The 16830-nt window shown below is 36.1% G+C and overlaps 1 protein-coding gene across 1 annotated transcript; it reads left to right on the forward strand.

Moving 5' to 3' along the window:
- Positions 1 to 633: 633 nt before the first annotated feature.
- LOC111054353 (copper chaperone for superoxide dismutase) lies at positions 634 to 15829 on the forward strand. The gene is made up of 5 exons (XM_022341367.2): positions 634 to 721; positions 9385 to 9592; positions 11535 to 11736; positions 12587 to 12653; positions 13363 to 15829. Exons 1-5 carry the CDS (start codon positions 707 to 709, stop codon positions 13696 to 13698), a joined length of 828 nt encoding a protein of 275 aa, XP_022197059.2. The 5' UTR covers positions 634 to 706; the 3' UTR covers positions 13699 to 15829.
- The last annotated feature ends 1001 nt before the right edge of the window (positions 15830 to 16830 follow it).

Consider the following 16830-nt stretch of genomic DNA (forward strand, 5'->3'; position numbering starts at 1 on the left):
GTTGGCTTCAGAGGCTAGGCTTCCCAGCGTGTCTATTCTATAAATGGTCTAAGGACGTCACAACCAAGCTAACAACAATGCATTGAATAACAACAATTTAAGTTAAACACCTACACAACAAACTTTTGTGACGTCAAGGTGGGCGGATTTGGCAGTTAGATTTTGGCTTCATCGACTTTCAGTATGAATATACAATTGGCTGTGTCTTATCTATAACTTTTCTAAGGGTCTAAGCGCTATCTATTGCCCGGCAGCCTTCACTTTAAACGGTGTACACACGTACGTTTGCCTCGGGTGAGCATACGTGTATGGGCTTGCATTCGCACGTGTGGACACTGTTCGCTGAGGCATGTGGGCGAACCGGAACCCTGTCGGTATTTTGGCGTGCTCAAAGGCGCCTCGGGCGAGCATTGAATGTACGTGTGGACGCGATTTTGCCATACGGGTGAGGCAAAACGTAAACATTGAAGGCGTCATAACCTAATTCCAATGAATTAGGTTAATGAATGACAAATCAAATTGTGATCCAATAACTAATTGTAAATTGTAGGATATGTGGATTGTCAAATATTTAAATAGAAACATGCATGGAATATATAATTCGTATCATGATTAACAAATTTAGAACTGCATAATTTAAGTGAAAAAGCTTCTCTTTTGTAAATTTTCTCATTTCATTCTATTTACTAAGCAAAGGACAATCATAATGACTTCTACTTTGGTAAGTTGGCCAGATACCTTTTATATTTTTGTTACCGGCTTCCCATTTTGTCATGGTTCATATTTTAATCAATTTAATTCATTGGTTTTTAGAATTATATAATCCATAAAAAAGTTTCCTTTTGATACTTTATCAAATGTTCTTGATAATCTCCAATTATTTGGTTGATAAAAAGACTCAAAAAATTCTAGGTTTTGTATGGTGGTAGGTTTTGTATGGTAACTTTTTTCTTCACATACTACGGTTCCTACAGTATTTTAATAAACGATATTAACTTATATTCTCTTATCTGTTACAGTTTTGTTATCAAATTTATGATGTTACTTACTTACTTGCATACTTGTGATGATCCCACTGGAAGCTTTGCAGCCGTGGTCGTCGTTTGTCCGATTCAACTTGAGGTCAGACGTCCTCCCAGAACTCTTTCATGGAATAGTAGTTATTTTCCAGCAGATATGTCTTCAAAGATTTTCTGAAGATTGCAGGATCACTATACCTCCTTATGTCTAAGGGGAGCCTGTTAAACACCCTGCTGGCTACATTCCTCGTACTATTCAAGGCTAGTGTTGTCCGTTGTCTATCTATGTGGACGTTCCCTCTCTGCCTAGTATTGTGGTGGTGAATGCTGGAGTTTCTTTCAAAAAGATCAGGATATTTCAGGATTGTTGTCGCTGACTCCAGTATGTACACATCCGTTAATGTTAACACTTGTAACTTCCTGAATATTGGTTTGCAATGTTCAATATAGTGTGCACCACTTATAATTCTGACTATTATTTTTTGCAGTAAGAATACTCTTTCTGCTTCTTTGCAATTTCCCCAGAATATGATGCCATATGTTAAAACACTGTGGAAGCAGCCATAATAAACTTTCATCAATACTTCAGTGTCCACTACTTTCTGCAGGCGACGTGCAAGGCAACACACTACGTTTAATCTCTTAGCAACATTATTAATGTGTTCTTCCCAACGTAGATTGTCAGCAATGTGTACTCCCAAGTATTTGGCATTTTCATTCAATTGCAAGTGTTGATCACCAATGCGCAAACGTGGACTAAAGTCTCTTTTCTTAACATTATGGAACTGCATCACACACGTTTTCTTTTGGTTTAGTACCAGCTTATTTTCTGTGCACCATATACTCATCTCATTCAAACCTTGTTGCGTTTTCTTAATTGCTTCAGAAGAATTCCTGTCTACTAAGAGGTGACACACATCATCTGCAAACATCCAAATCTCCCCCGCTTGTACTGAAGTTGGAAGATCATTCACAAAAAGCAGGAAAAGAACTGGACCCATATTTGAGCCTTGCGGCACTCCTATGTTAACATCCTGTTGCACTTGTGATCTTATATGTCGAATAACATTATCCTTTCCCATGTGACTCACAGTGACCAGTTGTTGTCGGTTTTCCAAGTAAGTCATTATCCAATCCAAGGGTTTTCCTGTGATTCCATACTTGACAAGTTTTAGCTTCAACCTTCTGTGATTAACACAATCGAATGCCTTGGTCATATCGTAGAATATTGTGTACACCTCGTCCGTACAATCTACTTTATCGTACACTGCAGTTAATAAGGCAAAAATTGCATCTGCTGTGCTTTTTTTCTTACGGAATCCGAATTGTCTACCACTTATCAATCGGTGTTGCTCCAAATATGGAATCAATCTGTCCAGATAAGCAACTTCAAAAACTTTGGAATAGACTGATTGTACAGCTACAGGTCTATAGTTGCTTACTACATCTTTTTCATTCTTTTTATATATTGGGACCAGTTTAGATGTTTTAATCGCTTCTGGAAACTTCCCTTCTTCAAATGACTTATTAATAATCAACGACAAAGGTTCAGCTATAATATGCGCTGAGGCTTTAACTAGTCTACATGGGATATTGTCAACTCCAGCACTTGGTTTATTGCACACTCTATCAATAATTTCAATCACTTCATCGGCACAAGTTGATCTTAATTGAAATTGACGACCATCGATTTGCTCGCAAACATCCTCTATAATATCTTGATTGTGTAATTCATCACCAACAAGGCTCTTTACCTCCTCATAGAAATATTTATTGAACTCTTGTGCAATCTTAATGGGATCATTAACTGGCTCATCGTCTATTTTCAACCTCATATTATTATGGATGAAAGTATCCTTTGTCAGACTGTGAACAACTCTCCATGATTCTTTGCTGATATTTCTTGACTTTATTATTTTATCTCGGTAGAATGCCCTCCTATTACCAGAAACCAATTGTGAGTGCTGTCTCTTTGCATTACAATACTCCAACTTAGCTCTCTCATCACCAACTTGCCGAGTCCTCCAATACATTTCTTTTAATTTTTCTTTTGACAATAATATGTCATTGTCAATCCAACTCATATCAAATGAGTTATTAATCTGATAGATCTTTTTTGGAAAACATATTTCAAAACAGTATCTATAATCGTTATAAAATTTATTGAACAATTCGTCACAAGACTTTTCACCATCCATGTCCATCCATTCAATCATGCCAAGTCTTCCAAAGAATTCGTCCATACCCAGTCTTGTAATTCTATTTCTCTCTATTTTCATGCATAACTTGGTATTAACATGCACATCTATATCTATGTAAAGCCATCTATGATCAGACAAGGGTGTGTCTATACAGCCGCTTTGTACTTGTTTTATGTTCTCACTTATCAGTACATAATCAATTTGTGTTGATACATTTGGAGTCACTCTAGTGTTCATTTTTATAACATTCAACAATTTGTGGGATTCCAACACATCATAAAACATCTTCTATATACAGAATCAATATTGCCATCGATATTCATATCTCCACATATTAAAATAGGAACATTCAAACTTTCGAGTTGGTTCAACAATTGCTCCAATATTTCAATGAAATTGTAGAAATTATTATCATGCGGTGGACGGTACACAACAAGAAATACGAATTTATATTCAGCACTTTTGAAAATACATGCACTACCCTCAAACACCCCTTCAGTCATGATATCTTCATATAGCAATGGGTATGATTTCATGCTCAAGCTCTGTTTCAAATATATAGCAACTCCACCACCATTTGATTTTTTTCTATTTGCTACTGCTACTTTATCATATCCATGTATTTTAAAAACTTTATCTTTATCCTGGTTTAACCAAGTCTCAGCGAACGCCAAAATATCCGGTTTCAATTCAATCAACTCAACCTCCAATTCCTCAACCTTGTTAAAAATAGATCTAATATTCAAAAAACATATACGTAAAACATTTCTATTTACAATTTTTTCCTCACAATGCGAGGAAGTCAAATAATTTATTTCATTACAATCAGTAATTACGTCATTTTTATTTACAAAATCTACTTTTCTATTTGTACGTTTTGTCTTCTGAATAAAAAACGCTTTAGTGTTACATTTTTTGGCCAACATTTTGAATCATTCACTACGTTTCTATACGTAAATTCTACACCCAATTTGAAGCTACAGTTGTATCCTTTGCTGTCCAATTTTTCAACAATAAAATCAACACTTGGGAATTCATCTTTAAGAAACTTTTTCACATCATCAGAAGTGGTTCCTGCTTTACTTTACCAAGGTGATACCAAGCTTTCTTTGCACCACTAATGCAATTTTCCTTGTCATTTGTACCCACTATCGGTTTATTTTTTTGTATTACATAATTATTTTTCTTTTCCGTAACATTCAACCTACCTCCTGTATTGTTTTGAGTTATTTTATTTTTAGGTTTACTTTTTGCAACCATACTCCATGTTACGCCTACTTCATTAGATTCATTTTTATTTTCAACTAGATTTTTATTATTATCATCATTTCCTACAGAAATTCCACGATTGACTGGTTGAGCAGATAAGATTGTAGCTGCAGAGTCATTATCAGCAGGCACTATCACGACAGCAGCATCACTATCAGAGCTAATAACCGGCATGTTCAAATCTGTATTTTCTAACCTATTTAATTTTTCAATTTTTTCAACACGACTATTAAGCTGAATATAATTTTTATTCATTTTTGAAAGTTCATTCAATATCACACTAATTTGAGCAGCTTCATTTGACTTTGCATCGGTATTATTTTCTTTAGAATTTGAAATATATTTAGTAATAAGACTTCTTACCTTGTGCTTGCACATGTCACAATACCAAGTGATATTTTCACCCATAGATATTATTCCGTAATAATCACTCGCTTTGAAACACTATTTGATATGAGTTTCAAGAGTAGAGACAAAATAAGTTACGGCACCTAATGATTTTTTAACAATATGCTTCTTATTTACATTAATACAGAAACTTCAATACATTCTGAAAGAAAAATACAAAAGAAAATGAATACAATTAAGAGAGGTTGGAGTGCGAACATTTTCCAGTCAATAGAAAATCGTTTCAGGGCATGTATCCAAGCAAGTAGACGGCATTTCGAGCAAATTATTTTAAGTTTGGCTATGTTTTCCATCCTCTGTTGATTGTATTAATTTTTCTTTGTATTTTCTTTCATAATTTATTGAAGTTTCTATATTAATGTAAATAAAATACATATTTTCAACAAATCTTTACAAAATTTTTCTCTACTCAAGTGAAATTAATCAATCAATACTTACTTGAATGAATACTTGAATTCTTCGTCCTTGACCGGGAGAACCGGATAGACTGTGTCAGGGAGTTCAGGGGGTCACCCCTCAGACTCTGGGATGGCGGCTGTTTGTGTTTGAGTATAGGGGCTCATCCTCTAGTTCTGCCAATGAGTATAATGGCCGTTGTATTAGGCGTTCTTTCAATATTTGCTTAAACTTTCTGGCTTCGCAATTTTTTTATTATTCAGGGAGCTGGTTATACAGTCCCAGAGCTGATATTTCAAAACTTTTTGAGTTGATGTAAGTCTGCTTCGAGGTACATCCAGGTCTGCCGCATGTCGAGTGTTGTAAGCATGTATATTGCTTCTCTTTGTTATGTTGTTTGCCTTGTTCTTTATGAACAGGAGTGAGCAGAGTACATAGTGGCTAAAGATTGTAAGTACTCTCAGCTTTTTGAATAGTGGCCTGCAGTGTGCCAGGTGGTCAGAGAATGTGATTATCCTAATGGCCTTTTTTTGTAGCAATAGTATATCTGAGCTGGCTGAAGCATGTCCCCAGAGAAGGATTCCGTATGTTATGTGACTGTGAAATAGCGAATAGTAAGCTGTCATCAAGTATTCTAGAGTGACAACATACCTTAGTTTTTTTAGGAGATGTAGGACTCTTGCTAGTTTTAGGCATGTCTTTGAAATGTGTGTGTCCCATTTCAATTTTCTGTCAAGCCAAAAACCCAATAATTTTACTGGTTCGGTAGGGCTTTCAGGTTTTTCGTTTTTCAGAGAGCATATTAATATTTGGGATTTGTCCTCATTGAGTTTAAGCTTGTTTATTTGGAACCATCTCTTTGCCTCCTGTGTGTGAGTTTCGTTCATTGCCAATGCTTGTTCAGTTGATATTCCTCTAGACATCACCGTCGTATCATCTGCAAACAGTATGGAGTCCTTGCTGGGAACAAAGTCATTTGTCAAAAGGATGAATAGAAGGGGGCCTAAGACAGAACCCTGGGGCACTCCGTGTTTGATATCTCTAATCCTTGACAAAGCTCCTTTTATTGAGACTACTTATTGGCTTCTGTCTTCAAGATAACTTTTTATGGTGTTGAATAACTTTTTATTCCATACCTTTCCAGCTTCCTTAGGAGAATTTGGTGTGGAACACAATCGAAGGCTTTACTCAGATCAAACACCAGTCACCAGTCTCAAATGTTTTCTGGATTTCGCTAGTCATGGCAATCAGTGCGCTTGTTGTAGAGCGGCCACTCCTAAAACCATGCTGCTGTTGGCAGAGGAGGTTGTTACTTTCGAAGTAATCCACCATTTGTTGCTTCATAATAGTCTCCAGCACCTTTGCAATGGTGGGAGGAATTGATATTGGCCTGAAGTTATCTGGCTGGTCAACTGCACCTTTCTTGTGAACTGGTCAGGTTTTTGATGTTTTCAAAATATCAGGGAATCTGCCACATTTCAGACACTCATTTATTGCGCTGGCTATTGGTTCAGCAATCATTGTGATGGTTTCTTTCAAAATATTACATGATATGCCATGGATGTCTGCGATTTGGAGCCTCTGAAATTTCTTACTAAATTCACTATCTGTGATGGACTAACTTCCTTCCACTCAGTCATTCTGTGTTGTGTCAACATGATGTTAGAAGATGGTTCCATATCATTGGCTGGTAAACTTGCTTGTATCTCCTCAGCAACTGTTGTAAAATAGTCATTGAAGTCATCGGGATTCAGTTCGAATTCTACTTCTTCTTTTTTGGACCTATGACTATTTATTACACTCCATGCGGCCTTGCAGACATTGCTGGCTGATTTGATGTAATTTGCTGTGTTTCTTTTTAGCATAATTTACAGCACTTCTGTACCTTCTATTCATGTCTGCGTATTTAGAATACAATGAAGTTTTTTGCTCAGGTGAGTTTGCAGCTTTGTAGAAAAAATGTAGGAGTGTCACCAGGTCCTTCATGTTGCGAAGCTCTTTGGTAGGTAAACCAGGATTTGTCTCTGTGTAGTTTGGAGGTTATAATTTATTTTATTTTGTCTTTATATGTGTTTGAGGAAATACTTGATTGAAACTGTTAATGTAGACTGAGATGAGTTTATCAAGTCTGAATTCTGGTCTTACATTATCGAGAATTGTCATCCAGTTAATGCGTTTAAGTTCTCCTCGAAGTATTGGAAATACAATAATTTATATCAAATATACAACATAAATATACGTAAATATACAATTTCATTATAATTTACATAAAAGAAATCAAAACACAAAAATAAATTTCTAATAAAATACAAAAACAGGCTTCATGGTAGGGTGTGCTGATAAGAAAGAAAGGAGGAAAAATACCTAGCAAACTATGGTTTTCCATGGAATAGGCAGGTAGAGGGTATAAAAGTAAGGTTAGGGAAATTAATTGCAGTTATTCTAAACTTATGCCAAGACCAAGAGGGTTATGTAACATTAATATTTTTGTTTGAAATAATCTAAAATAGCTTACAAATGAAATGCAAAGCATATGGAGACTGTTGCATTGTTGTGGCAGACTTTCGCCGCATGCCTTGGCATGCATTGCAACTAACCCCCAGCGGTGTCCTATCACTAGAGCTGCCATATCTCAGTTAATATTGCTCCAATATTAAAAAATCAGGTACCAATCGGTAGGTAATTGAATTTACTAAAAACATTTATTTCTGTACATCTTTTTTGTAAAACCAACGGCTTCTGAGTTATTTAAGAAACAAAATTTTAAATGGCCGCCGTGTATTTGGGAAGACAAAATACATGAGAATGTCAGCAAATGAGCAGATAAGACATGTAAACAACTTGAACATTTCAGAAGATTGTGAAGTGGAAGGTGTCAGTGAGTTCAAGTACCTTAGGGTAACACTGACTTCTAATAATTTATAGAACTAGTCATAAAATATTAAATAGAATTATGATGAGAAATTATGCTTACCAAAGAGTTTTCAAGAGCAAGCTCATCTCTTGTAAAACTTGAAAGATGTACAGGACGATAGTAGAGCCGGTTGTGACATATTATGGATCAGACATGGACAATATTTAGTAAGGATGAGAGATCGCTGAGGTCATTAGAGGAAAATGTTCTGGAGAATATGGGGACCAAAATGCAACGAAGGGACTAGGAGAGCCAGGTATAATTGTGAGATTGATCAAGTAATTGAATAAGAGAATATTGTCAGGTGAATATTATGCAATTGTGGTGAGGAGATTTGTAACGGCGAGGAGAGGAGAGGAGAGAGCACAATTAACAATAATGGATGAGATTATGATGGGAACAAGAAGCAGAGGGAGGCCAAGGACGAAATGGCTGAGTGAGTCACGTGGTGGGCGATCTCCGTGTGCTGGTAGTGGCGGAGGGCCCAGGAGCGAGAAGTTTGGAGGCATCGTGTTGAGGAGGCCGAGGTCCACCCAGGACTGTAGAGCCGCATGAAGTAAGTAAGAGTTTGGTCAGTTTTGTTCTCTGCAGCCGGTACCTTTATTTCGAACAATTTCTACACGGTCCGAATGTATGCAGAGTATATATAATTATATCGTATGAGACAGAGCACATCACATCATCATTTCTCTACAAAGTTAAATTCAGTGCGTCAAGCCATGCAGAGTAAGAGGGGAAGATGCATGAGAGATAGTCACATTCCCACCCTTACATCCCTACCATGCCAGCCACTTTTTCACCTTTTGAGGGGTTGAGGCTCATGTTAGATCTCATGATCTCTACCTCAATGAAACAGCAAGTAGGAATATTAACAAATACCGTGGTTTCTTGACGTAGATGGTAACTTGAAGTGAAATGTTTATTTATTAATTTTTTTTTTTAATTATCATAGTACAATAAGTTTAGCAGGCTACTCTTTTTCACTTTATCCTTTGTCAAGACAATCACATTGCAAGGTACATTTTCCTCAAAGAATTGACATTCAAAGCCATAAAGACTAGAGTTTTCTGCCTGAGTTGTAATTTGAAATTAAGAGTTTAAAATTTTATGCACCAAGTTAGTACTTCTTGTTGAGATAAAAAACTACACATTCTCTCTAATTCTTCTGATTTTCCAGATTGAGTTTGCGGTCCAAATGACCTGTGAAAGCTGCGAGAGGAAAGTTCGTAACGCTCTTAGAGATTTGAAGGAAATCGAGAAGCTTACTATATCTGTAGATAATGGTACAGTACTGGTTGAAACATCACTCCCATCATCAATTATTCAAGATAGAATTGAATCAACCGGAATGAAAGCTGTCCTGAAGGGTTTTGGATCGAGTAAAGGTACAGAGTTATTTCTACACAAATGACAACTGAGATATTAGGCCTACAGTTTCTTTATTAGACTAAGATTATTAAATTACTTATCAGTGGAGTAAAGAACACTAAATTTAGCCCATTATTATACTTTTAAATAATTTGGAACAGTCTTGGGCCGTGCTTGTTGTTTCTTTTCCTTTTATTCCTATGATTTCTGATTTGTATATAGCTAAATTAATAAATAAATAGAGGTTATTCTTTATTAATTTAAACAATAAGTACATTATCGAAATGATAGGGAGAGGAAAAATAAGGTAACCTTGTGCTATTCCTCTCCCAAATTTAGATACACATAGATAACACATTATAGTCCGTTAATATTAATTTCAAAGGTATTATTCACTTATACAAATAATATTATAATGATTGGAATCAGGACTAAGGGACAGTTTCCGAGCTCGCGATTTAGCTAAGTTCTAGACTTTAAACAGCTGAAGTCAGGTAATTGGCTTTCTGAAAGTGGGCGTAGTCGCAGTCCACGTTTAAATTAAATTTCGAATAACTATAACTCAAAATAAAATAAAGAGAACATAGTGTAAAGTTTCAGCTATTTAGAATTATTTAGGAATTTTTCATTTCGTCTAGGAGAAACGTTTACAATATTAATTATAGAAATGAGAAAATAAAGATTATCATAGAAACTGCTACTACGCCCCGTTTCGGAAAACCAATTTTCTGACTCCAGCTGTTTAAAGTCTAAAACTTAGCTAAATCGCGAGCTCGGAAACCGGCCCTAATTGAACTAGCATAACCGTGTTTATAATTTATTATCAAATCTTAATTATTTTCCAAGTTAATGAACAGAAAAACTGCAATAATTCCAATCATATTTTTCTTCAAAATTGAAATTTCAGTTACTGTTTTTGAAAATTTATGTTTTAATATGATATTGCGGTAAATTATTTTGGCACTTTCTTTTTAGTAGTGGAGTGTGTTGATAAACGTATTGAAACACAGCCAATGAAATATTGAAACATAGAGTCAAGTGTCGGCTGCTAAACCATTATCAATTTCTAGTAAAGAAGACTCATTTCAATAAAATTTAATTTTTGTTACAAGTCGTTTATGACAATATTCTTTCCTGAAACTTGATTTTATCTTTTCCTGTTTCATTAATTCACAGCTATCATTCTTTAAGGTAGGAAAGGTTATTCATAATGGTAATGGAAATCTAATTAAGAAAACAGCAAGCATGTGACCTTATTGCCTACACTCACTAGAGTAAATTATAAACAAGATAGTTTGATAAACAAACGCTTAAAGTAAAGTTGTGATTTATATTAATATGGTCTAGCCCAGAAAATATTAAGCGTTCTTATAGGCGCCAACTCTATCAGCCAATCGGAGAGCTTCCTGTACTGTCGACTCTAAAAACGCTTGAAAAACCTCTTAATGTGGTCTAGCCCTAATCCTGTGATTACGTTTTGATACAGCTGGAAAGGATAACTTATTTCAATTTGTGTTTTCATTATGGAAAAGTACCACAACATCACACACAACATGACTGTGATGATAACTTGTTTATTGATTGTAAATAATTTAGATCTTTATTTAAATTCTTGAAAGAACATTCTTATCTAGTTTAATCCCATTTTCAAATTTATTAACATGAATTTCACATTTGGCATCTGATAGAATCTAGAGACAGGAAGAGATAGACGAAAATTATTGACAATCCATGAAGGAAATGTGAAAATGTATTCATTTGTTAATTCTCTGCAATTCTCTATATAATTGGTAATCTTCTAATTAATTGTCAGATGGCATTAGTGAACAAAAATTATCGACAAAATATATGAATAACGGAAATGTGAAAATGTAATCACTCTTCAACTGTAGGCCTATATTCAATGCTTCAGTTCTCTATGATTGTATCCTCTAATTGGTTTCAAACTGTACTTGACAGATGGCATCAGCAACAAGATGGCAGCCGTGGCCATGCTGGGCGGTAACACAGGCTACGGTGCGGGGTCGGTTCGCGGCATTGTCAGATTCGTGCAGCTGGACGACTCGTTGTGTGTGGTTGAGGGCACAGTTGACGGCCTCGACCCTGGAGAGCACGGCCTGCATGTCAATGAGTGCGGAGACATCACCAACGGATGTGACAGGTCGGTATTCTGCCGAATTTGGTCTACAGTTTTCATTTTTCCTCTCAATATTTGCTTACAATATGCCTACATAAATGCAATTAGGCATTAAAATAAGGGCCAAGCCACATAAAGCGTCTTCAGGCATTTCTGCACTGGCGGCGGACGATTCGGCAGGGCAAGAACCTCTCCGATTGTCAGATTATCAGCTGATTGCCGAACGCTAACACAATCAGTTGATAATCAGCCAAACGGAGAGCTTCCTGACCTGCTGACTCGTCCGCCGCCAGTGCAGAAAAGCCTGAAAAACGCTTCATGAGCCTTGGCCCTAAGCAATACTGGCATTATTTATAATTTAAGCTAGATTATTGACATGATACTAATGTATTATTGCTATTTATTCTTAATGGTAAGTGCTATTCTGTTTTGATTGTGACATTTTCATCTATTCAAAAATTATAATAGATAAACTTATAAAATAGCCCAATATCTTTATGATTGTGCTTGTGCATCGGTGCCCTGTTGAGTTTGTTTTTATACTTAAGTCTAGTCTCATAGATAAACTGATGAAATTCAAAGTATATTTGTGTATTTTTATATAATTCTCAAATTCGAAGTTATTCCACTCACAAGCATAGAATCACTGTAAGTTAACTGAATTAAATATGTTATTTTAAGAACATACGATTATTCTATAAAGTATGTTTTTGTCTTTTAGAGGAAGAGTTTTTGTGACTTTTGGCTGTTTGAGAATTGAAGATAGTTTACTCCACTCTATTGGATATTTTGCTTGTTCTATTGTAATTATTCTCATTATACATCCATTTATAGTGAATTATATAGATGATAGTTCAAATAAATTTTGTTTCAGCACGGGAGAACATTTTAATCTGAAAAATACTAATCACGGTGCACCAGATGCTGACGAAAATAACAGGGTATGCACTTTTATTTCTCACTCAAGTATTACCCTATTTTATATTCTGTATTAATCTGTTGAGTTGAGCTTCCAAGAACAGGAAAGAATAGTGTATCCAAGTGTTTCGACATGGATAACAACATCGAAAATAATTTAATTACGCCAAATAAAGCTATGTTGTATGAAAATAACACTAAAAATCAACATTTTTTTTATCCACAATTTGAGGATAATGGAGGGATCTTTTACTATCAATATTATTGAATCTCGTTACTAGATACATTGACGGATATCTTAAATTGTAGGGTGAGGGAGGATCAATATTGGTCTATATTTTTTTTTGTAGAGTATTACAATTTTGAAAAGGTAGAAATGTTTGGGTGATAAGGTATCATTCACTCAAGGCTCTGGTAAGATGGTGTTGTCATTCTGTCCTGTTGCACTGATGCAACTGTTTCAATGTTGCATATGGGTATAGACTATTTACAACAGAGATTCCACTTTAATAGGGCAGTTATTATAGTATAAAGATTATATTTCAAAGAACATGGGACACTTGAGGCCAGTTGGAACCGTCATTGGGGCTTCAACCAACTTATGCATGAATTCAATAATCATGTTCCTCATTTATCATCATAATAGTATATTTTTAATAAACTTGTCATTCATTTGTTAATAAATATGACAACTTATACGGTACCTACTAATTATTGTTGTTGAATTTGCAGCACACTGGTGATCTAGGAAACATAAAGGCGGACAGCGACGGCAGAGCAACGTTCCGATTGGTGGATCGCGTGCTGAAGGTGTGGGACATCATTGGTCGGTCAATTGTCGTGACGGCCGGCCGGGATGACCTGGGATTGGGCAGCACTGCGCAGTCGCCGGTCGACGGAAATAGCGGCGAGCGATTGGCCTGTGGCATTATCTCGCGGTCGGCGGGAGTTTTCGAAAATTCGAAAAAAATCTGCGCCTGCGATGGCCTGACTCTGTGGGACGAGCGGGAGAAACCGACCACTGCAATACCATCGATACCATCTAGCAGTTTGTGTACTTATCTGTAAAGTGCGGCCGATGATAACCAACACAAAAAATGTTTATGATTTACTCTAAAATAGAAACATTACTTGAACATCACAGGAACAAAATCATTCTGAGCTTTATGATGGAAAAATTATTTGGAAGACAATAATAATGACTGTTATTCGACGATGAAGAAGGCGTAATAGCTGGAATATCTGGTCGTACAAGTGAGTTATAGACTTTAATTCTCATTGAAGAAGGAGATAGCTGGTAATCTTATTTTCTCAGGAAAGCATTTTGGTAATAATAACAGTTCTTTTTGGAATCCCAAATCGTATAAAAAGATGTTTCCCAGTATTTTGTGGAGTAGTCTCGTAATGGTGTGGTTGGCTGGAACGAGGTGACTTGGCTGGCTCTGGAGGTACAGTCCTGGAATGAAGCAGGTGATGAGCAAGGCCCTGGGCCATCGGCTGAAGGGTGCTATCGGGTAACAAGAGGCAGGCAGTGTCGGCACTGGGCAAGCCCATGCCAGCGATGTCCGTCGCCCGCTGGAACAGCGATTAGGGTACGATGAGGATGGGGTTTGTGGACAGCGCGAAGAAGGTGTGTGAGACGTAGGAGTGGTCAGTGAGTCGGAGAGATAGTCAGTGAGTGTAGGCTTGCTGTTCACTTTGATCACGTGTCTGGTGCTACAGTACTGCAGTTTGTGGGCGCGGAATGTTTTCAGTGTGAGAATCTGATGTCGCAGTCCTGACAGTTGCGGTAGACTAGATGCGGCGAGGTGGCGTTGGCAGCGGGTCGAGCGTCGCTGTCTCGGGTGCGCTGCTGTTGCTGTGTGCGGCCGGCGACGACGCAGAGTTCATCACCATGTGGCGGTTCAGGCTGACCTTCTAGGCGCCGTAGGAGCTGTGCGGGCAAGGGTAGGCCTTGCCCACTTTGCGCGTCTTTGTCGGAGGCTCACTCGCGTTGCTATCATTAGTGTGTCGTTATAAGTCTTATTTTCATTGAGGAAGAGTTCAACTGTTGTAAATTTACTCGTAGAAGTATTGCATAATTTATGGTTATTTTTAGCTTTTTTCAAAAATTGTTTTTATTAAATTTGTGTCTTTCACGTTCCATGGTGTTGGTAATAGTTTTAAAAATATTTTGTAATTATAAGAAACTCAAAGAGTTGTGGTGATGATTGAAGAGACTGAGATTAGCAACTAATCACATTGTGGTACCTGTAGTGTATTTTAATGATTTATGTTTAAATTGCTATTTAGGTAATAAATTATTACGTAATATCTGAGATATAGTTGTTTTATTTTACTAGAAAACTCTGAACGTTTTTAATAATTATTATTCATCTTCAGTTTCAATCCTTGGAATTGGTTTAATTAGATCCATATTTAGGTTGGACCCGTGGAAATAATTCTATTTCGCAGTGTAAATAATATTTAAGCATTGATTTATTAATTCAATATAGAAGTAAATTTATTCAACCATATTCAAATTAATAATTCTACAAATTGGTTTAAATCTAATGATTCATAAGATATAAATTAATTTTAATGAAACCTCATGTGCACTGTATACCTGTAAAGTTATTGTATGTACAGCAGTATTAAATATATTGCATTTTGAATGTAGCAAACCACAATGTAGTAGGCCTACCTATAGTAGTAATCAATAAATTAGTCATGCTTTGGAATCTCCGGACAATGCACATGATTATGGGAACACTTGAATTTGAGAGAAATAAAGACTGTGGTACTAAAACCAATGGTTTCTAAATGAATAAATAAATTCTTTCATTTTCACCCCATCATTGGGATTATTTATTTTCGAGTGGATGAATGACATTTTAAAATAAAACTTAAATTCAGTTCAAGTCACTTAGTAATAATAAGTGATTTGATTTGAATGGCCTGTGCTTATTTTAAATTGCAGATTGTTTACGTGCAGTAATCTTTAATTTCTCTGTACAGTGACAACAGTTTAGTATACTTTCAGTGGCTTCTCCCAAAGTGAATTCAATTTATAAATTTACTCACATTTTTTTAGTTGAATTCTTTTATCTCTATAGAGCTAATTTCTTGTATATATTTGACTATATTTTTGTATCTGAGACAATATTCCCTAATTTGTTTAACGTGTACTTATCATTAAAAAATTCTTTGAAACTGAAAATCCTTCTGGTAACTCCTTTACTTCACTTGATTTTCTGTTCATTGCCCTGTATTTAATAAAATGTAATTTAAGCATGCTAATATTGCATTTCCAAACTAAATTACCATGTAAATATTTCATCAGGCATTAGGCAACAAAAAAACTGGAAATATTCTTAAAATAGAATTCAATTAAAAATTAATTCCAAAAGCTGATGGAATATTTCTATAGATTTTGAACGAAAAAACATGTTTTTCCAAGAATTTTAAGGACGCAGTCTGCGTTCAAACCCCCTCCCACTCCCCATGAGCACCCCTGTAAATATATTAAAGTTGATACATTACCCATTCTTAATTGTATAACCTGTCGGATGCGCTAAAATATTCTGTTAGAACTTTATACAAAATGTCTAGAGTTCAGATCAGATTTATCCTGGCATATTTAACCTAATAGCATCGGACTGAATACGTGACTTTTGATACCCTACGCCTTTTGCCTTATACCTTTTGAAAATTGTTGGTCCAACCCCACAATAAAAGGGATGCCTGCATAAAAAAAGGATAGGTGGTAGAAGAACGGTTTTGTCTGTTGATTTCATGCGATCCATTCGTTCCAGTCCAATTTTGAACGCCTATAAATCAGGGGAAAGTGAACAATGTTTTCGTCGATCAGTTAGTAGGCGAGGTGGATGGTGGATGGCCCGGTTGCCTAGGTGATTATTAACGTCAGCAGACGCTCTTGCATTTACGCGAACCCGACAGAGAAAGTGATAGAAGTTCTCTTCAGTCAAAGTGATCAGTAAGATAGGATCTCAATTTATTGAGACCCGAAATATTAGTAAATATGGTCTTTCGATTGAATTAATATAAAATCTTACCTTTTTTGTTACGTCCGCAGTCTGCGGACACAGAATAGGTATAGTACTTTGCTGCGGATACTGTTTGGCTTGTCGCGCTCATCCACCAGGACGGGTAGTTTCTTTCCGCACTACTAGATAGCAGCACTAACGTGTGCTGCTCTGT

This window comes from Nilaparvata lugens, chromosome 3 (genome assembly GCF_014356525.2).
Source record: "Nilaparvata lugens isolate BPH chromosome 3, ASM1435652v1, whole genome shotgun sequence".
NCBI lineage: Eukaryota > Metazoa > Arthropoda > Insecta > Hemiptera > Delphacidae > Nilaparvata > Nilaparvata lugens.